At 40.7% G+C, this 21,664-nt stretch overlaps 4 protein-coding genes across 13 annotated transcripts in view; 3 read left to right on the forward strand and 1 right to left on the reverse strand.

The window, feature by feature from the left end:
* Positions 1 to 8,776, reverse strand: part of SLX4IP (SLX4 interacting protein) — a 71,573-nt gene extending 62,797 nt beyond the window's left edge. The window contains exons 1-4 of one of the 5 annotated variants that reach the window (XM_071436900.1): positions 8,196 to 8,618; positions 7,309 to 7,442; positions 5,407 to 5,455; positions 4,310 to 4,423 (exon numbers count right to left, since the gene is read on the reverse strand). Coding sequence is in view for 3 of the 5 variants with exons in the window: in XM_071436723.1 (XP_071292824.1) it covers positions 5,407 to 5,433 (27 nt within the window). In the remaining 2 variants the exon portion in view is untranslated. Of the gene's footprint in view, positions 1 to 4,309; positions 4,424 to 5,406; positions 5,456 to 7,308; positions 7,443 to 8,195; positions 8,619 to 8,662 lie in introns of those variants that run through there. The other 4 variants (XM_071436723.1, XM_071436809.1, XM_071436635.1 and 1 more) reach the window with 4 other exon arrangements.
* Positions 8,777 to 8,790: 14 nt separating this feature from the next.
* On the forward strand, positions 8,791 to 9,978 carry LOC139594677 (uncharacterized). 6 transcript variants are annotated; one of them, XM_071437428.1, is made up of 2 exons: positions 8,791 to 8,898; positions 9,766 to 9,978. In XM_071437428.1, exon 2 carries the CDS (start codon positions 9,787 to 9,789, stop codon positions 9,976 to 9,978), a length of 192 nt encoding a protein of 63 aa, XP_071293529.1. In that variant the 5' UTR covers positions 8,791 to 8,898; positions 9,766 to 9,786. The 6 variants fall into 6 exon arrangements, with proteins under 6 accessions (XP_071293529.1, XP_071293435.1, XP_071293345.1 ...); XM_071437334.1 differs by having other exon boundaries at positions 8,800 to 8,902; positions 9,774 to 9,978; XM_071437244.1 differs by having other exon boundaries at positions 8,815 to 8,950; positions 9,774 to 9,978.
* A 1,604-nt stretch (positions 9,979 to 11,582) lies between these two features.
* Positions 11,583 to 11,966, forward strand: LOC139594923 (uncharacterized). The gene has a single exon (XM_071437653.1). It carries the CDS (start codon positions 11,583 to 11,585, stop codon positions 11,727 to 11,729), a length of 147 nt encoding a protein of 48 aa, XP_071293754.1. The 3' UTR covers positions 11,730 to 11,966.
* MKKS (MKKS centrosomal shuttling protein) lies at positions 11,966 to 18,183 on the forward strand. Its single transcript, XM_071436320.1, has 4 exons — positions 11,966 to 12,956; positions 13,438 to 13,613; positions 14,258 to 14,368; positions 14,829 to 18,183. The coding sequence occupies exons 1-4, from the start codon at positions 11,966 to 11,968 to the stop codon at positions 15,267 to 15,269; spliced, it is 1,719 nt and encodes a 572-aa protein (XP_071292421.1). The 3' UTR covers positions 15,270 to 18,183.
* Positions 18,184 to 21,664: the final 3,481 nt, after the last annotated feature.

Genomic DNA, 21,664 nt, shown 5'->3' on the forward strand with positions numbered 1-21,664 from the left:
AATAAAGCACATGGCAAGCATCATGGAACTTACATTTTGAATTAATTAGATTAAAAAAAACCCCCACATTACTTAGTATGGTGGGTATTTAGAATCCCATTTCAATGCCCCAGCAGTATAGTGCTCACAGTTAGCAAAAAACCCGATTTTCATGCACAAATGGTACTTTAGAAACTAATCAGATTTGAATTACCAAAAGAAGTAATGCAAGTTGAATGATCCTTTTATTCCTCATTTGAAGTGATCCCCATGAAAGCAGTGTTTCCACTATTGTTGTTTATCCCTCTGGCTTCCTATTCCTTTCTCCTTCTGCTAACACTTTAATCTCTCAACTCTTCATCCACTCATCATTTCCCTAGGCTTGAAAATTAATCCTCTGAGGTCAGTGAGGAAACTTCCATTGACTCCAGGAGATTTAGAATTATATTGTACACTTAATTTTCGCCCCACTTCTACCTCCCAACTTCCTCTTTTGTTTCTTCTGGAACTTATTTACTCATCCCTTTAGCTGTTCCATATCTGGTCCCATGAAATTGGGAATTTACTGGAGCATTAAGAAAGAGAAGTAAATAGATGTCCCTCCAGCCATTATTATTGTTTGTACTTCCTATTTTAAGTCACATTCCCTCCTGCCCCTTTTTCATCATCTTCTTTAAGACTTCTAAGCCCTTTTAGACAAGTGTCCTATTTTATCTGTTTATACAGAAACAAATATGACAGTGAGTGAAGTGTGATGCTACTTGACAATACCAATTTCAACCACCTGTATTTCCAGCTGTTCTCAGCAATACCACTTCAGGAAAGTTCCATCTCTAGAAAACCACTATTTAATGGTTAACATAACCATTTCTTAATTTTTAAAGACCCAAACAGCAAATATAAGAACACACAATACATGTAAAACTCAACAACCCTTAATCTGTTTGGAGAACACCAGCACCTCAGTTTTAGATTTAGAATACTTTAGAAAATTCTATTTAAATCACAGAAACCTAATCTTAGCATGTTTCTATTGAAACATTTGAGTACTCCAACCACAGGAATTTCACATAAAAATATCTTCACTTTGCAGTGAAGGGGAAAAGAAATGAACATCAGATACTGTATTTATTGGTTAATTTAACTAAGTACTCTCTAAAAAAAGACTAATTCTCAAACCAAAACTCAGAATGCTAACATGCTCACAACTATGTACACAAAAAAGCAGCTGTAGAATCAGTCTCATAACTCTGAGCAGTCACATTATATAAAAATTTACTTCAAATATAAACAGCATTCCTTATCCTTGCTCTCCACTTGAGAGCACTGCACTCATGTATCTGTGGACTTAATATAGAAGTAAACACATCTGTTATCCCTAATCACTCACTAGATGGGATAAGAGATAAATAAAAAATCAGGTAAGAAAACCTACTCATCTCCATAGTTGTTTTCTCTCCAAACAACTCCCAAGAAGAAGAAAACACATCAATTTCTCACAAAAATATTCTGGCTTAATGGTATATTTACAGGAATATAGATCAGCTAACTCAATGGACACTTTCACAGAAATGTGCACTTTAGTCTGCCAAGCCCTCTGAGATGTCACCAAGAATCATCCAGATGGGCAGAACTGGTGGAGAAATCTTTGCCAACGTACTGTCACTGTATTACATTTCAGCTGGTAGCTAAAAAAAGAAAACATTGCAAGTATCTCAATTGGGACTCATCTTGTTATTCCACACCCAAGCCAACCCACAGGTGTGTGAGCAGACCCCAGAATGGCCCAGCCAGGGCTGTCAGTCCAGACTGGGACACTGTCTGACAGGAACATGGCTTTCCACTTCCTTCTACCTGCTCTTCCAGCCTATAATGTGCTCTCTTGCTACACACATTTTCTTTCATGGAGCACTCCTAAGTTCAAAAGACAGATGTTAAGATGCCTTTGGTTTTTAGTCAGTATCTTAATGATTACATTAAGATACATCAATGTAAAAAAACCAAAGTATACAAACTGATCATATTATGATCCCACTGTCATCTTCCTGTCCAATCATACCCAGTATTTCCATCTTTGCTCCCAATATAAAACAAAAAGCTGTGCTTGCTGTTTCAAATGAACTTGCCACTTAAGGCAAGCAAAAAATTAGTAGGAAGGATCAAAAAAGTTATATAAATGTCCAGCATGCAATAATTTAAATTGGTAACAAGGAGCAGCAATGCTGAAAAATCAATTGCCGAGTGAGCTGGATGACCAGAGGGAACACTAAACCTACAATTATCTTAATCTAAGGCCTACAAATCGGAGACAGAGCAGTGTTCCAAGTAGGAAACAAAGCAAAAAAAAAAAAAAAAGAAAAAGCTTTCCTTTGAGCTGAGCTATTGCAATGTAGTAACAAGTTACTCTTCTGTCTTTGGCAAATGAACAAATTGCAGAAAACAGTAAATGAAATTTTTCTATTGAAGCCATAAAAATGACTATATTTAGTTCTGCAGCTTGGCATGAATAAAGTCAATTGACACAATTCTGGAAGAGGAATTCTTTCTACTTTGTCCAAAGTTTTAAACAAGGCCCTAGTGATATTTTTGAAATCCATATAGAGTTCAAGATTTTGCTTTAAGCCTCACCAATTAAAGTTAAGATTTATTTCTCAGAACAGCAGTAAAATATTTTAGCAACACACAGAGAAAGATTAATTAAATTCATATGGTGGGGGTATTTTACCATGCAATACTTATGAAATATCAATATAAAATAGAAAATTGATGATCAAATTAACTTGCATAAAATATTATCTATTGCAAACCACAAGACTGTATCATCCAGCTGCTTGGTAGGTGAAGAATGTGTGTTTAGGACCTAAAGTAGTTTCTGTATTAAGGTTTAAAGCTATTTTACTGCATCAATTAGTTTTCGATCTCTCTTAATGGCCCGTAAAGCGAGGCTTAGGCTCGCCTCTCAAATGCAGACCAATTGCTCCCTCCTCTGGAAGTCACCGACCATTACACCGGGGCGCCGAGACGAGCAGGTAAAACGCGCACCAGTAACAAGCGAAGTTAAACAAATTACAGGAGGTTTCCACTCAATTACTTGATAGTCGGCTAAGATTTGACAGGCGGATAACCTGCATTTTTCATTCTCTTACCAGAAAGATTCACATATACAGGTTTACAAAATCTAAAAGCTTAAAAGTAGAGAATGTAGAAAACAAAATGAGGCACCTGAAACATGGAATCATGGAGTGGTTTGGGCTCAAAGGGACCTTAGAAACCATCCCTCCTCCAGTTCTAACGTCCTGCCAGGGGCAGGGACACCCTCCATTAGACCAGGTCAGACTGGATGGGCTCTGAGTGGCCCTGGACACTTCAAGGGATGGGGTATCCACAACTTCTCTTGGCTACCTGTTCCAGTGTATCACCACCCTCATAAGGAAGAATTTCTTCCTAATATCTAATCTAAACCTACTCTCCTTCAATTTAAAGCCATTGCCCTTTTTCCTGTCACTACATGCTCTAGGAAACAGCCCCTTTACACCTTTCCTGTAGGCTCCTTTCAGGTACTGGAAGGCCACAATTAGGTCACCCTGAAGCCCTCTCCAGCTGAACAACCCCAATTCTCTCAGCCTTTCCTCACAGGGGAGGGGCTCCATCTTCATGCCCCTCCTGTGGACTTGCTCCAACACATCTGTCCTGAACATTTTCAGACTCAGTAAAATACTCCCATCAGCTTTAAACACACGGAATCTAAAATAAAGAATAGAGTATTCTCTGTACTCTGCCTGCAGTGACAAGCAGGAAATAGTTTTTAATGAAGAATCTATTGCATGGAGATCTTCTGTGCAAAACTTACCTGAAAGCTGAAAAGTCTTAAAAAATATTCACATGAAATACAAATCCAGTGTATTTAAAGAAGCAAAACTTGACATACAAAATCTGTGACCTAACAAGTAAAACGTTAATCTGTGCACAAAGTGAATTTCAATCAGGTCCAGGTAAAGTTAATTTTCAGCATTTGGTACATGCAAAAACTTAAAAACTTACTCTCATTTCTCAGATACTGTAAGAAAGAAAAAGTTGTATTCCATTATAATTTTCAAAAGCTTTATCTGTGGTACTCTTACCTACAGACATGCTCAGTGAGAACCTAGCCCTTGCTCAGGCAGTCAGGGATGCTAAACTCAGCGACCGCAAGGTCCATGCTGAATACCAGTTACACATCCTTGCTGAAAAATGAAGCTGTAATGATGCAGGTCAGACACCAAGAGTCTGCAGGCTTTATATTGAGTAAAGACATGCCAACTCACACTACTTTTTTTTATTGGGCACTTACATGAATATTGATGATATCAAGAGTTCTCAGCTGAGAAAAGCAATGCCTTCAGCCTTGGCTCCTGCTGTTATCCACATCAGTGGTGCACAGACTCAGAGTATCAGCTAAAATGTGCTGAAAATCAAATATATTTCTCCTCTAAGTCCCTCTATCAACTCAGCAGCAGTGAATAACATGATCCTGTTAACCTTCTGGAGGTTTACAGTCCTGTTAAACAGTAAAAATATAAAGCAAACATGCCACTAAATGACAGCGGTTTTCCTTGGAAAAGAACATGCGGCACACAAAAAATTAAGTGCTTGGTCTTCTCATTAAACAGGTTGGTTACCCACAAAACCAAGCTTTGACAGCTTCCACAGCCTGATCACTCAGGAAGGATTTTGCAGTTGCCCTCCAAAAAACTCCAAGCATACCCACAGAAGAAAAATCTGTTGTGTTATGAAAACTCCTGGAAAAACACTTCCAAGAGAATAATATGTTGTGCTAATCACAATTAGGTTTATTTATTGATTAGCTAGTATAGTCACAGTAGTAGAATTATGAAGTGTTATGTTTATTACAGAATGTTTTGAAAAGTTTTGTTCTTCAGCTCATAACTAAAAGTCTGGGACTGTTTACAAAATGAACTTCAATAGCATTTTATTGCACCTGAAACAATCAATCCCTGAAAATGGAAGAAGAGGCAGAAAAGAGACAAATAAATTAATACTTTAAGAACATTGCTACAACTTAAACCAGGAACCCTCAGAACTGGGAAGTACATAAATAGCATTACAAGGTTACAGTAAGAAAAGAATCCACCCAAAATTTTACTTCAGGTAGCAAAATAGTGTTTTATTGAGAATTCATGCAGTTTCTAATTCTCGCTGCACAACTAATCACTTTTAGTTACAGCCTTTTCATCCTCAGCTGACCCCAGACACACTCTGCCATGATACAGCAGCAATTCCAAGCTTGCTTCCAGAGGCAGAGAAAAGCTCATATAAGGTATGCTACCATGACCAGAAACCTGAAGGATGCACTTTTAGTATCAACAGACACATTCTAGGCAGTATTACAGATTTATTATTTTTTTTAAAGCTTGACATTCTGCTTACCTTAATGACAAATTTGTTGGATGCCATGATAGGTCAGTGTAAGCTGGTCCTATAAAAAAACCAATTAAAAGTGATCTCTGTGGCAATTGAGAATGAATTTCACATCTGTGGCCCTTTCCTTCATGACTACTGTTCTTCAAACCCTACACTCTGTTTTTAAGAAAACAAGGAAAATTCTTATTTAAAGGACAATTACTTAGCTACCTGTGTTGGTTTCTTTAATTCAGCCTCATAACTTTGGAGGCACTTTGCATCCAACACAGAAAACACAAACTTAGAACTCTTTCAAGAAAGAAGCTATAGCTTTTGGCTCACCTGGTATCCATCCATACACGTTATGTATATTTAAAATTTTATATTACACACATAAAGCAGCATAACCCAACTCCTATGGTGGTTGCACAAAAGTAAAGTGAACTTTGGACTTCCTCCTCCCTTGCTTATCCCAAACAGGACCTAAATCACTTAATTTGGGATCCTAAGTAATACCATTAAAAACTGAGGAATGTGTACACATTTCTCATTGCATACTTCAATTTATTAAGTACTGTGAGAGAGCTGTCAAATTTCAGGACCTAAGTCAGGTTGGGGATGTGTGTTTCTGTCAGGCACTACACTTATATGTTTCAAAATGCAGTTGTTATCACTGTTTGACTTCAAAAAAGTGCAAACCAAGATAAACACCCACTTTAAAATGAAACAGTGAAGCACATATGATTTTAATCTTAAGATCCCCAACAGGCCTGCACACAGAAGCTGGAATACCATCATGCCTTGTGCCATGCTGCTATCATTCTTCCTTGCACCAAACAGCCCTGGAAACATCTCCATGTTTTCAGATTAAATCCTGACAACTTTACTGATGGCAATTTTGAGAAACACAATGGAAAGAACAGAGCTCTGGGCCACTTGAAACATCCCAGTTCAGTTCAGTCATGCAGTAAATTCAGCTGAACTTACCCTGGCATCACTCATTTCTTTCTGGTAGCAATTTACTTTCCAGAATAATACTGTTACAACATGTCTGCTACTACTCATGTAAGAACTGCTGGCAGGCAGCAATTCCCTCCAAATACAATTTACAAAATAATAGAAGAAAAACATAAAAAGGAAAAGGATGCACAAGAAAAGTTAGCTTTGGTTCAGTTTGCTCTTCCTGGGAGTAAGCTGACTTTGGGAGTTTGCCAACTACCCCATTCTTTGCACTGACCACACAGATAAGACAAAGGAAATAGAGCAGACAGACAAAATGTAAGCAAATCCACAGAACACAAAAAGGAAAATATTTTATGTGTGAACCATCAGGGAAATCACTGAAGTGACACAGGTGAAAAAATACTCAATACTAAGGCATCAGAAGATGAGGAAAACTACTCATCAATTGTTCAGGAAAAAAACAACAACTAGCCCCAAAATACTTTGCCATTTCCTGTGTTTTAAAAAAACACCAAGCACCAAAAACACAGATCTGTTACAACTGCTACTGTTAGATGGCAAGATTCTGTGTCATGGAATGCTTTTTGTGTTGCAAACCTCAAGTAAGTGCCATAAGGACATATGAAGATAAGCAAATATGGCAGAAAAACCTCCTCACAAGACTATATATACACACACACATATATATATATGTGTGTATACAAAAAACAAGTCCTGATGTGGGATGTGTAGTACTCCAAGGCCTAAAATGTTGATACAACCTGTGCATGAAGATATGATTTAGAATCAAACACATAGGTTGCCTGTAGCTAGAGTGAGACACACTTTAAAAATAATGTGGCAGAATATCCTTCTTTCCTAAATTTGAGTCAAATGGAGCGGTGGGTACTCAGGAGAAGCCAGAAAACACAGTGACCCAGAGAGCAAGCTCAGGTGTCCTCTGCCAGCTGATGAACAGCATCTTACCTTAGCAAAGCAGCTTCCTGTGGTGAGAAATGCAGAGCTCAGAGGGAGGAGGAACTGAAAACTCCTGGCACACACTTGGAGATACAGCAGCAAGCTTCACCCACTGCCCATCCCTGGGTGGGGAGAGGGGGCACCTGGAACGGCAGAAACAAACAAACGCTCACTAAGGAACTCAGTAGGATAAGTTGATATTAACTATTTTTGTAGTATGAAATGAACTATCACAACATAAAAAAAACTTTCCCGTCCAGCACTGGTCAGTTTCCAGGACTGGATCCTAAGCTTGGGGTGAGCAGTGCAATGCTCAGCTACTCACACATCCAGTAAAGCATCCCCAGTGCTGAAAAGACACACTGCAATCTTCCCATTTGCCATTCAGGATTTCTATGCCCACTGCTGCCAATTACTCCACTTAGCCCTTGAAAAATACTCTTCCAGCCAGTCAGCGCCTTTTCTCCTCATTGTTATTCACACTCCTTCATTCATGAACTGCCCATTCACCTTTAACACTCAAGAAGGCAATTTCCAAAACATGACCCAGTCACCACAGAACTGCCTAGAACTATAGGGAGGAGAGGTTCTGAGGAGCACCAGAGGGCCACCAACACGTACTATTATCTTTTTTAACTTTTGTGGAACAGCTGAATGCAATTAACAATGAAAAATTACTATAGAATTTAAAAATTATATTCCTTTCTGCATGAAGATCAGGCATTAAATACTTGTCTTTTGGCTACAGTCAAAAACTCTGCAACTATAAACGAAATTGAAAACAAACCCATTCATTAACAAATGAATATAAAACGAGATATCCTTGACACGAGTAGAGAGAACAGTGAACACAGGAGAAGTACAACTGTATTCACAGGAGTATTTCTTGTACTTACAGGAGTGAATACAGGAAAAGTGAATACAGGAAAGCAGAAAAGCTAAGGAAAAGCGGAGGTCAGGGAACAAAGTTATTTGAACTTGTTTTGGCCGGGGCACTTCTGCCCGCCCACAGGAAGCCACAGACAGCTGGGCGAAAGTGTAAGGCGGAGTGGCTACAGTAGCAGGTATGCAAAGAAGAAAAATCAGAGATATATACACGTATTTTTCTGCCTAGCCAGGCTGGGCGGGGTGAGGAACGGGACAGAGCAGCTGAGACGGCACCGGAGGCTGAGGCAGGCTCGGTGGGAGCCGGCCAGCACCGCCGCTAGAGTTCCGGCTGTCCAAGCCTCCCCTCAGAGGTTTGACCGAGGAGAAGAGCAGAGCCAGAGCCCAAGGAGCGACCGCTAGAACCGGGCGGCATTAAGTAGCCGTGGCCGTACCCCTCCCCACGCCGTGCCCGCCTCCCACCGCTTCTCTGCCCTACCCAAAATGGCCGCACCCGTCGCCACCACCCGCCCCGCGCTGCCCGCACGCAAAATGGCCGCCGGCGCCTGAGGCGGGGCGGGCCGCGCCGCTTGTGACGCTGCGCGCGGCTAATGGCGGGCGCGAGGGGCGGCGCGGCACGTCCGGGGCCGTGCTTCCCTCAGCGCTTCTTCTTCCTGCCGGGGCGCGTTTGAACGTGTGAGGGCCGGGCGAGTGCTCTCCTCCCCGAGAAGGCTCCTTGGTAGCACCTTCCTTGCTCGCTCGCTCCTGGGGTGGGGAGAAGCCTTAGGTGCGCCGTGCCCGCGGTCTGTGCCCTCAGCCGCCGCTGCCTCTCAGCCGCCCGCGCCTCAAGGTGGCTGGGTCCGGGGAAGGAGGAGGAGGAGGAGTGGGCTGTGAGGGCTCCGTAGCGCGATGGAGGGGTGGTTGGTGGGGCGGGTTACACCTGCCAGGGACACGGAGCTGGGCCGGCTGTGGGAGCATTTCCTCTCCGAGTAGTTACAGCTTTGTAGCCGCTCAAACCAGCGAGGTATTTTGGTATAAAACATGAGTGTGCTTGAGAAATCCCATGAAAAGTAGTTTTTTTCCAGTTTCTCATTACATAAGGATTAATTTGTTGCTCTCTTTGTAATGGTGCCACTTCTGCATACTATAAGGTGGTCAGGCAAAGCTGCACAAAGGTAAAGTGGTGTCAGAAGCTTCACACCTTGTTTTGCCTGCAATTTCAAAGTTCTGCATTGCCGTAGGAGCCTAGCTACTCATTGAATTTTATTAACTATAGGGGGAAGGTGTATTTTGAACCTGGTTTTGGGCTTCAGATGCTTACCATCTGGGCAGTAGTGCTTGTAATTAGATAAAGCTTTGTTGTGTTTAAGATTTAGCATGCCAAAGCTCGAAGCAAATGCAGCAATTAACGTTTCAAAATGTCTGAATTGAGGTTATTTTTTTTTTTGGTTCACAAAGTAAGGCTTTTTGTTCAGTGTTTTAGTCATCTGCTGCACTGCAATTAAAGGTATTAACATTCAGCTTCATCTGTTCAGTGTTGTTATTGTAGAGTAAGAAAAAAAGGATTTCTAGAATATGTTTAAAATAATAAATTATCTTTACCTAGGTAGATGCCAGTTTGCAATGGGTCTTAAAACCTTCTGGAAGGACAACAAAGTTCTGATTGTTATGGGAGCTAGCCTGGGGCTAGTGCACTGGGGCTGGTATTACTTGAAGTCCAGTCCTATTTTCCAAGTGAAGACAGAGGATTTTTCTCCAGACCGTGAAATTCTGGCATTCATGATGCAAACCGCTCGCAAAAGTAAAGAAAAATAGCATTAGTACATTGATTTTTGGGTAAGTTGCCTAATTAGTTATATCTGTGTCTTTGAGGGAGAAGATGAATTAATTGAGTTTAGTCTTTTGGAGTTTTATCCTCCTTTGCAACTGAGTTAATTTTTTGTACTTACATGGACCCAAAAAGTGCATCATAAGTCTCAAAAACTACTGCTAAATCCCACATAATGAGATCAATTAAGTGAGGGTATTATATGTCTTAAAGATATTTTAAAACAAGCTCCAGTAACTTCAGGATAGCAGTCAAACTCATGAGACTGGATCTATAACTGTGTCCTTTTAGGCTTAAAACTGCCCAGAAATAATTGTGACTGTACATATTAACATATTCTGTGTCAGTAGGGATGGTGATTACAGCAGAGAATGAAGCAAAATGAAGTACAAGTGTAAATACTGTAGAGTTCACATAGAAACGTAAATAAGCATTGACTTAAGTTTTACTGTTGTAAGAACTGAAAAGCTTTCTTTGTGGGCCTCTTGAAGTAAGAAACCTTTGTTTGAGCCAGATTTCTTGAAGTTGTTTGAACATCAAAAGCTGTTGTTTCTGTTGCCTGGCAAGCAATGCTGACTAGTTGAGTTCTTTTGTTCTTGTGTAAAATCAGCTGGAAATTGCTGTAGTTCTGGGATTTCAGTGAAGTTGATGGTAGCCTGCTACTTACAGACCTGCTGGTAAGAGTACAGACCAGTGGTCAGAATTGAAGTTACTAATAAACAGGTATAATTGATGCACTCTCTGTGTTTGTAGTAAAATCATATTAGTAGATTTTCTCAGTTAAAAAGCATTATAGAATGCATAGGCCAGTGGAGGTTCAACAGGCCCAGTGCTGTGTCCTGCACTGGGTCACAGCCCCATGCTGAGTTATAGGGAAGAGTGGCTGGAGACATTCCTCGGAATGCTGTGACAGCAGCTGAATGTGAGCCAGCGTGCGCTGACAGTGACTGTCCCCTGTGCTCGGCACTGCCGGGGGACACTGAGCTACTGAATGAGTCCTGAGAAGGGCAGTGCTCCTGTGAGCAGTGCTGAGGGAGCTCAGCCTGGGGAAAAGAAGGCTCAAGGCAGCCTTATTATTGTTTCCTACAACACCTGGAAGGATGCTGCAGGCAGCTGGGGGTCAGGCTCTTCTCCCGAGTGACAAGTGCTAGGACAAGAGAAAATGGCCGCAGGTTGCACCAGGGGAGGTTTAGTTTGGATATTAGGAAAACTGTCTTCACAGGAAGGGTTGTCAAGCACTGGCACAGGCTGCCCAAGGAGGTGGCCATGTCACCATTCCTGGAGGTGTTTAATGGGTGCACAAATGTGGCATTTGGGGATGTGGTTCAGTGGTGGCTTGGCACTGCTGGAGTAACAGCAGGACTCAACTTCAAAGGTTTTTTCCAACCTAAATGATTTTTTGATGCAGTATTTGTCCTTCTGTGACTTTTTCCGGTGAAAACTAAAATAGGTCAAGCTATACAATATTTTTAGAAGATTTTTTGTTAGAACTCGGACTTAGTATTCCAACAATTATTCTAATATCTTTCTGGTTTTTATTGTAGGTATAACTAAGCTTGAAGGTTTTCATCTGTGTCTGTTGCCAGAAAAGATGAAGAAAACTTCCTGGAGTAGGAAGAACTTTCTGCTTGTAGCAGGACTGTCACTCATAGGTGTTCATATAGGAAGCATGCTTGTGAATTTTGTTGCGAAAAAGTCTGCTCAATCTCATTCAGAAGCCAGAAGAGATCGTCCATAATGAAATAGCTTCCTGCTGTCACTATTTTTCCGTTTTGCAACATGATTTAAGCCTCGTTTTAAGAGAGCTGTGATGAGTAGTTTCAGGAATGTTAAATATACTGTTTTGCACTGAAAATAATAATCCTTGCCTGCAAAGAATTAAGATGTACTACTAAAATTTAAAAGTGCAATGAGTTATCGATCCAAGTAAAAATGAAATGTGTTTCTGGCTAGAATTAAAATCTTATCTTCAGAATGTCTCGCCTTGAAGCTAAAAAGCCTCCGTTATTTATTAGTGAGCCGCTAACTAGAGATGCAGTGAGTCAGTCGCTGTCTCTGCTGAGTGGGATATTAAAATCTTCCTACGGTCCTGCTGGTCGACTCAAGCAGCTCCACAATGGTGTGGGGGGCTGTGTTTGTACCACTTCCCAGTCCTCAGCCCTCCTGGGGCACCTTTCCCTCAGCCAGCCCGTGCTGCGTGTCCTGACAGCCTCTGTACGGAACCACGTGTCACGGTTCAGTGACTGTGGCTTGTTCACTGCCATCCTTTGCTGTGGCTTCATTGAAAATTTCAGGAGCCTGAATGTTGCACCTTTTACTGTCATTAAAATAAGCAAGCATCTTCTGAGTCTGTGCATGGACCACCTGAAATCTGAGGCCTGTGGTTGCCGGGTGTCTGTGGATTTTAGCAGTGTTGAGACCCTTGTTTGTTTGGTTCGGAGCATTTTAACAAGCAAACCTGCTTGCATGCTTAATAAAACTGAAGTTGATCATCTCACCTCACTGGTTTTAAAGGCTTTTATATTTACTGTTCCATGTCACGTTGAGACTAATGCTGCTTTAGGGAAGTGTGTGGTAATACCTGTGAAAGGTGGAAGAGTTGTGGATTCTACAGTCCTTCCTGGACTGCTGATAGAAGCGCCAGAAATCCAGTTGGGAAAACCACTTGCTGTCAAAAGGACCGGTTCAAACATGATCAACATTGCCCTTTTCAGTGTGTCCATGTCAGGGGACGGCTCTAACCCTGAGGAAGGAACTATAGCAGTCCATCACGGAGTTTCTCTGGAAGTGTCGGAGCTGAATCAGTTGCTGAATGTGGGGAAGCAGCTGGTTAAGGATGAGGTGGGCCTTGTGGTGTGCCAGAAGGTGATGCATCCCTCCTTGAAGCAGTTCCTGAAGGAGCAGGGTGTCGTGGCCGTGGACAGGGCTGGGCTGTCCCTGATGGAGCCCCTGGGCCGTGTGACAGGTAACAGGCCAGTTCTCTGCCTGAGCCGTCATCCTGCAGCTGTCACTGTGAGGAGAGCTGGCCTGGTGTCATGGCAGAGCAGGGTCTCTAATTTCCCTCTACCTTAGCCACCGAGCAAGAGTTGCTCTTTTCTAGCCCAAAAACCATTTTTCGAGGTGACTAGGTCTTCTGTGTGGGTCCTTATGGTGGCATACCACAGGTGGTACTGCTTGTGGCATGAGGGATATCCAATTCCAGTTTGTTTTCAAACTTTGATTCAAGGCAAATGAAACAGTTACTTTCTTTAATCTCAAATTGCCACCAAGTCTTGCACTCTACAAGTGTTGCTTTCTGTGATTTCCGTTGTGAATTGAAATGACAGGTATTGAACAATGTATATAACTTAAAAAGCCAAGAGGAATAAAGGTGAATGCTTTATGAAATGCATCAGCTAGCTGTTCTGATGCTGCCACATACTGTTTTCTCCTTTTTTAATTGACAGGTTCACAGCCTATAGCTTCCATACATTCGCTGCCTCCTGGCTGTTACGGCAGCTTGAAAGATTTGTATGTTGAGAGTATTGCTTCAAAGCATTTTCTACATCTAATTCCTGAGGACACAGTTATCTGCAGCCTGATACTCTGTAACAGAAGTGAAACAGCATGGGATGAGTTGAAGGTAGGTAGATTTTCTTCAAATATTTTCTTGGAAAGTCATGTTTTTAATGGAAAACTACTGAGAAATATGAAATACATTGAGTTTAGAAACATAGTTTTTTCAGTACAAAAATTAAGTCTATTTGTTTCCAGAATTTCAAAATCCTTGAAGTGCTCATGTTCATTTAATGGCTCTGTTTTAATACAGGAAATTGTTTTGGGGCAGGTACATCTTTCACCTGTTCTTGAGGCCAGTGCTGGATAAATATTCTCATTTTCATTACTTGATCTATGAGAACATTAAAATCAAAACTACCTAGCAAAAAGCCAGCAGCAACACATAGTCAAGCATTGTTTTGCATTGAACAGTTGGTCTGGAAGTGTCATTGATACTGATTGACTTTTTATATATAGACCTGTTTTGAAAAAAGAAGGATTAAAATGCAGCTTTTTATTTCTGCCTTTCCATAGTGTGGATAAATAAAGGGACTTTCTCATTAAGTGAACAAGGTCTTGGAAATCTCTCAGCAGCTTTATCCACATGTAATTCAACTTCATGGAATCTCTACCAGAAATTACTGAAAATTTTATTTTCAGTGTTTTTTTCAATGGGCACAAATCCTATTAATTGTGGTATGTCTAACAAGAATTTCCTGTGATTTTCAGCGTGTCTGTGAAACTGCAGAACACGTGTTGCAGTTAACAGTGAAGGAACCTTTGGCATTATTAGGAGGGGGCTGTACAGAAACTCACCTGGCTTCATACATAAGACACAAGGTACGTAAGGTGTAAGGGTTTCAAAGATGCCTAGTGTACTAAAGAAACAAGAATTTATGTAGAATCACTGCAACAGTAAAACACTTGTCTCTTTCTAGATTTATGTGGCATTTTTGGTAACTACTAATATAAAATAAGGAGTCCATTTGAAGCACTCAGTTTTATTTATATCTTTTAAACTTAACACTATATTTGTACTTGTTGATCTTACTTTAGTATCTGTTGTAGTAACTGCATGTTTTTAAGTGTTGAAAATATGTAGAGTTTTTATATTGAAAGATGATCATGCAGAACTCCACTTTGACTTTCCTATTGTGGGATAATAATGAAACATTTTTTAGTTAGAACTGAACCATCTGTTTTGGGGGGGAAAAAAAAGCAGCAGTATGATACATGCTTAAAATTATTTCTGTGAAACAGTGTTCCAACTTTGCTTTCCTGGTTCTGGTTTCTTTTTTAGAGTTCTAGCCTGCCTGCCAGCACTTTCAGAGACCTGGGTTGTTCTCAGACACAGTACCAATTGGTTGCTGAGGGGTTTGGCCGTTCCCTGGAGTCTGTAGCTCGCTCTCTGAGTCACGATGGAGAAGAAGTCCTGACAGATGTGGTGTATGGGCACTGCTGGTTTGTTCCCCCAGGTTCTCCCTGTGTCTCCAGGTGGTCAGGTTTAGTTTCAAAATGTGGCTGTGGGGTGAGTGGTAGCACAGAAGACCTCAGCTGGAGCTGTTTGCAAGGCCAGTCTGGCTCTCCTGTTTTGCAGGGCTGCCCTCAAGAGCCCTCAGTAAAGGTTGCTGACCTCCGGGTTCTGGATTGCTTTGCTGCCAAGTGCAGTGGCCTGCAAGTGGCTCTGGAGACAGCCAACCTGATTTTGGATCTCTCATACATAATTGAAGATCAAAATTAGCTCTGATCTAACGTGATTTGTGTTGTTTAGCAAGACAACACTGAATTGAAGGCAGGCTAATATATAATGTGTTAAAATATTTGAATGGGTTAGAGGGTGGACAGCAGACAGAAATTTTAAATTCAACAGCTGGCCATTGAATACTCTTCTCATTGTTAATCTGCTGTGCTCTCAAGCATTTTCAAATGTTCAACCTGTTCCCTCTGCATTAAGGAAGGTTTTGGATGTTGGTTAGCTCTGTGGCATCTTCAAAGGAATGGGAAAAATGGATTCACTTGCTGAGAAAATATGTTATGTATTAGGATTTATACAGTCTCAGCAAAAGCTTTACACATCTAAAGAGACTTGAATCACTGATATTTTTAATTTTGTAGGTAAAAAAAAGCTTAGCAGATACCTTGAGCCACTTGTTTTTAATTTTGTCCTGAAGTTTTTGTCACCATATACTATATGTATATGCAGTTTCTATTTCTAAATGGTGAAAGATTTAAATTCATATATGTAATTTATTTAGCAAGTTACAAATCTCAACCTGTAGCTCTTGAGGTATCAGGTAGGTAATAGAAGATTTGGAAAGAAATGGCAGACTGGGTGGAAAAAACTTTTGTACGTGGACCTTGATTATCTTCTGTGGAATACAGGGCAGTCTGTAATGAAGTTTCTATCATTCAAGCAAAGCTGCAAGAATGTCCCACTTACCATTCAATTAACTCTTTGACTGTGCATGGCTTCTTTTAATGAAGTAAGGCTTTAAGCTGCTCAGAATTGTTTTGATCTTTAAATAAGACTGTAGACTGAATGATCAAAACTTTTTCTCATTCTCAGCTTGCATGCAAGATCAAAAAGGGTGCTACATTTTCTTACTTAAGCTCATTTTCTTTGCCACTTTTCTTCTCCCTCTTTGTCTTCAGTCACAAGGGACAAATCATGCATGGTGCATTTCCAGAAAACATCCGAGTCAGTTGTCATATAGTCTGCCTATTTTTTTCCTGCTCGCTTTAGATTTTAATATATTTATTTACTGCATATAAGCAGTAGAATTGTTATATATAACTCAGTTTTGAAATATGTAATTAAAACCTGATCTTTCCAGGCCTTTTGTACAAAGTTCTTTTAATTTTGAGAACATAAGTAATCATTTTCTCCCTGGGGAAAAAAAAAAAAAAAAAGAGTTATTTAAAGTTCTTTATCTTTTTATGACCTGAAATGATTGCTTCAGTGCTGTAAGGCTTACTTTGGGGACTTGTGCAAGAATGTTACAAGGGTTGAGAATGGAGGCTGCTGAAGGCTGGTTTGAAAGCTAATAAGGCTGCTTTCATATCTTGATCCTCCCATGTGCTGTGAACTATATGAAAACAACAGGAATAATGAAGTGAAATGATGGTGCACATTTTAAGGCACAGAAGAATCTTGGTAGTACTTCATCTAATTATGACTCTCCGACCCAGAGTGCTGAATTATACTATTTGACTTCCTATAATAGCAGCTTGTTATGCAGTGTGGAAAATGTTGAGTTTAGTGACTACAGCTGTGAAGTGAAAATTAAGACAATATTCAAGCAGAAGCAGTCGTGAGTGTTCTTTTGTCTTGGTATCTGAAGGTCGAATCACAGGTCTTGAATCAGAGCTGACAATGGTTTTTATTCTCCCCCAAAAAGAAAGTCACAGAGTAAAAAGCTGAAAAAATTAAATTTTATTTTTGCTAAGTAGCTAAAAATCATTTATACCTGAACTAAAGATTTTTTCATATATAGGTAACTTTAATAACAATAAATTTTTGCCTCCTGCTATAACTAAAAAGGATAAATAAGCAGCTTGCTCTGCTGTTTATGGACAGTATAGGTTCAGTTCTCAGTTGTACTACAGTAGGCTTGAACCTTTAGTGTTTAGTGTGGTCTCATCTTTGAGGGGTAACATAGGAGGAGTACTTTGGATAGTTTTTAAAATCCAAGTAAAAAGAATTTTGACTCAATCTAACAGCAACATAAAGTAACTTTTGAACTTGATGTTTTCTAATAAAATTTGGGTGCAAAAATGGTTGGGTTTCCCCATGTGTTTCAAAGTTGACAGAATGAAATATGCTGTAATGCCTCTGAGAAGCCACTCTGGTTTTATTCCTGTTCCCCTTGGCATTTGGTTGGAATTCAAGATCAGCAATGTCAGACATATCAGCAATCCTTACTGTATCATGTCTTCAGAGTCTGTGCTCTGCTGTTCAGAGTGGATGTTTGTGTGATGCTAATCCTTGAAGACAGGCTAGAAACAGGTTTGTGACTTTGGGAAGCTTCACCTTACTATATTGGTGGCATAACACTGGTTTGTTGGTTTAAATTTTTTTTTTTATTTTTTTTATTCAAGTGTTTGGGGTTTTTTAGGCTGAGCAGCCGCTACAGTGTTAGATCTGTCCCAGTAAGGAGGGTATTGATTGCTGTCAAAGCTTGTAAGGAAAATAGTGCTTGGAATATCACAGGCACAGTAGAGCTTTTACAAAACAATTCACACCTTACCCAAAACCTGTACTCTTGACTTTTACTTGTGCCCTTATTTTGCTGTGCTGGTTAGCAAAATGTGGTCTATATCACATTTTCAGCAGTGCCATGAGATCTGAGTCATGTAAGTATTACACTCTTCAATCTCAGAAAAATCAATATCTTTGAGTCATGTCATAGGAAGAACTTTAACTGGATCTGCATTTACTGCTGTTCTGAAGATGCAGAAACAGTCTGACTTTATTGCAAAGGGACTGCCTCCAGCATGCTTACAATCTGCCAGTCAGACTTTTTGAGAAGCCATATTACAATGGGTAGTTCTAGAATATTAGTAGCTTTTATCCATTATTGTAAATACAAGTCATTTCTATGTTTGTCAGCAGGGACAAGTTGCACAGTACTAATAAATAACTTTTTGACCAGTAACACTGTGATATTAAATTCTCAGTTAAGAAATACCTTTGCTTTTTGTCTGTATGCATTGCCTGGTTTAAATTAGTCTTGCACATCATAAGCTCAAAAGCATATACAAATTAATTCTCTATGCTGGAAGCAGAAATGTAGTTACAGTGTTTGTAAGTAGAGCCACCATGTCATTATTTCAGGCACCAGTAAAATTAAGTGCAGAACAGGTTCCAGGATTGGGTTGCTTGACCTAATCATTAAACACATTTTATTTTCACACCTTACTGCAAACATCTTTATAAACTTGAGCTTTTAAATCTGCTTGCACATGAAAAGCTTTTATTCAAGCTTTTATCAAGTGCCTGGAAGGCCCCAACTGTTTGTGTCTGCCTTCTGGAAACTGATTACTAGTGTCCTTGTTATTTTTTGTCTGGAGAACATGAGCTCTCTTCAGGTACACATTAAATACACATTAAATACTAGCTGCCTTTTTTTTTTTTTTCTTTTTCCTAATACTATTACATGATGTCTGCTAAGCATTTGTGTGGCAGCACTGCAATGTCAACAGCTATACCTGATTGGTAGCCCTCTTTTTATAAACCATTATATTTAGTCTCTTTAAGGCTTTATGACATTGGTGGACTGATATGTTATCCCTGATAAAAAACCTGTGAGGTTTGGGGAAAACCGAGTTCCCTAATCTGTGGCAATGACTCTGAAGGACCCTGAGTCACCATTTGCGTGTGGGCTGTGCAGGCCCTGCTGATGGATGGTGCACTCGGGCAATGGCTGAATGGTTTTTCCAGGGAATTGTAGAACTGTGGTACCTTCAGTTCTTGGAAGACTTTGTGACTTATTTAAGAGCCAGAAGCAAAACTATTTCACCCTCATTTATTACTGTGTAACTAATATTCCTCCTGGCATGCACCTGCCACATACATGCCCAGCCACTTGCTGACGCCTCAGCTCAACAGAGGGAGAAAATGGGATGAAAAACCTCCTGGGTCCAGATAAGGCTCTCCTGCTGTGTTTCCCACTCTTCTCCCCTAAATTCCTCGCTGCCAAGTGGCATTTTGCCCATATTTTAGATGTGTTTAAGGGGAGCCGCTGCAGGCGCAGGGCAGCTGCTGGAGCCAGGTGCTCCCCACAGGGCTCCTGAGGTGCCTCACGGGCGCCATTTTGAGAGCCCTCACAGGCGCCATTTTGAGAGCCCTCACGACGGCTGCTGGAGGGTGCAGAAAAATCGCTGCGTTTAATGAAACCTGAAAATGACTAGGGCTCTCAACAAAGCCCAGTCCTGGGAAAGGTGCAGGGAAAATGGGGTTTTTCCTTGTGCAGTGAGTGCTTCAGGAGGGACAGGCACCCTGGAGATCTGACCTCAGAAAAGGTACAGACAAAGAAAATCCCGGCTCCTCTTTGCCAAGGGTGGTTTGAAGCCGATGGTTCCTGATGGCGGTTATGCAGGGCAGCTGTGCCAGACTGCCCTGCTCCCCTCAGAGATGGATCCCACCTGTGGAGAAGCAAGGGTGGATGGTGTGCTGGAGGACTGGGGAGCTTTGGGGATTTGGGCACTTTCTGGCAAGGCAAGATCGTTTCCCAGGGGCTTTGAAAAGGGGAAAGGCCCAGCAGCACTTCATGAGGGAGCCCCCACCGTACAACCACCTACCCACAGCCATGAAGGCTCCTCAGGAGGGCCTGAGGGCACGAGCATGGGAGAGAGACAGGATTGACCTACGGCCCCTCCATCACATGAACTGCAGTCCACAGGGTGACTCCAAAAAGTGAGTTTTAATTTACTTAATTTTACATTTTCTCTGCACCAGCACTGTGCCTGCTAAGCAAGTAGTTGTGTGACATGGCTGCCTGTTGATGCCAGCCCTTTTCCTCTCTTTCTGCTTTCCATTGCTTCATTTTTAAGCAAGAAAATATTTTTTCACTAACTAATGAAGGTAGGAAAAATTCTTCACTTGGTTTTGCATACCTTAACCCTGGTATGCTGTATGTGTTTCTTCTTTGGGATTGCCAGCAGAAGTGAGGAAAAGAAAACTAGATTTTCAGTTTTTACTTGAGTTCTTTTTGGGCATTTAAAATCACGATCCTGGGAAGCATGTCCTGAAACTGCCTGTCCTTGCACCACTGAAGTGTCATGTAGTTGTGATCAACATTGCACTGACTTCCATGGTTTGTGTTTGACCCAGATATCTTTGCTGAATCAGGTTTTGAACTGTCCTGTCAGGATGCTTTACTTGTAATTGTGAATTTGTCTATAACTTATTCTGTTTTGTTCCATAAATTGTTTGGTCTGGCCAGTCAGATGTGTTAATGTTCTACAGCTGGGAACATTTCTAATTGAAAGTTGTTTTCAGCTGAAACAAGGTTATTTGGGTAATAGCTCTGACAGCTGAAGATGCCCTTGCTGTTTCTTACCTTTGAAACTAACTAGGTAGAAGAATATAATACAAAATGCTAAGAAAGTGGAATACCTGAACCCTTTATTGAATAATCCAGTCTCCTCTTTTTTTTTTTTTTTTCTTTCCAAATAAAGAACTCATCCCCAAAGCAAAGCAGCAGAGAAATTAGTTTAGATTTCTAATAACAAAAAACCCTCCTTTGGGTACTGAAATATGGCATAAAATAAAATTTATAAAAGCAGTATGCACTTGATGTCTTTGTGAATGTAAAACCCCTTCAAGGAGTTCTTTATATGAGTGTGTCCCAGAAGAGCAGAATTCTGAGGGGACTGTGAGTGCACATGTCCTGGTTTTAGGTGTATAAGAAGATGTGTTGTGTCTATTTAATCAAAATAGCTGCTAAATGAAAAATCTTTCTAAAACTGCATGCACAACAGCAGATGTCACTCCAGTTTTTAGTTGGGCTCCTAGAGAGGGATTTGCCTCACTGCAAGAATAACTCATGCATGGCATTATTGCTTAGGTTTAATATCATGTGTTGAGGAATAGATGGATCACATCGCAGAATTTCTGAGATTAACTGATGATTGCTGGGGTAGATACCAGAGAAACGCTGTGTTTCTGGGCTCTCTCCATTGGGAGCTGAGTGTGTTCACATGGGGTGAAGCCAGTTTGGGAAGAGCTGTGGGCAGTGAGCAGCAATGCACACCTTATGCACGGTGTGTGTTTAAGGCAGTGGGGTTCTCTGTTAACTGAGAGCAATGTGCAGTTGCATGGCTGAACTGATCTAAGAGTTTTAAGATTGTATTGTAATTAAGTATATTTAAAGCAAACGACAGCAAACAGTCTGAAGGAGCACTTTGTTTCAGTGTTCATACTTTGGTCATAATAATTGCTAAATTTATACAAAATTCATATAGGAGCCCAGAATGAAAGTTTCAAGTTTCTGGAAGTAGTGCTGATTGAAGCAGGCACATCTTGTATGACTTTATATGTACTACATGTTACAAAAGTGTACTATGTAAGTTTTTATGTGTACTATAATATTTTATGTGTCCTTTGTAAGTGTACTGTGTGAGTTTTTATGTGTA

The sequence above is a fragment of the Agelaius tricolor genome, unplaced genomic scaffold, assembly GCF_023055355.1.
Source record: "Agelaius tricolor isolate 1412-34295 unplaced genomic scaffold, bAgeTri1.0.p SCAF_1, whole genome shotgun sequence".
Classification (NCBI taxonomy): Eukaryota; Metazoa; Chordata; class Aves; order Passeriformes; family Icteridae; genus Agelaius; species Agelaius tricolor.

Excerpts from the sequence above, each read along its gene's own strand:
- LOC139594677 (XM_071437428.1), top strand. The coding sequence starts at position 9,787 with ATGGGTCTTAAAACCTTCTGGAAGGACAACAAAGTTCTGATTGTTATG.
- LOC139594923 (XM_071437653.1), top strand. The coding sequence starts at position 11,583 with ATGAAGAAAACTTCCTGGAGTAGGAAGAACTTTCTGCTTGTAGCAGGA.
- MKKS (XM_071436320.1), top strand. The coding sequence starts at position 11,966 with ATGTCTCGCCTTGAAGCTAAAAAGCCTCCGTTATTTATTAGTGAGCCG. Across the intron at positions 13,614-14,257 it reads CAGCATGGGATGAGTTGAAG|CGTGTCTGTGAAACTGCAGA; the intron begins GTAGGTAGATTT and ends TGTGATTTTCAG. Across the intron at positions 14,369-14,828 it reads CTTCATACATAAGACACAAG|AGTTCTAGCCTGCCTGCCAG; the intron begins GTACGTAAGGTG and ends TTTCTTTTTTAG.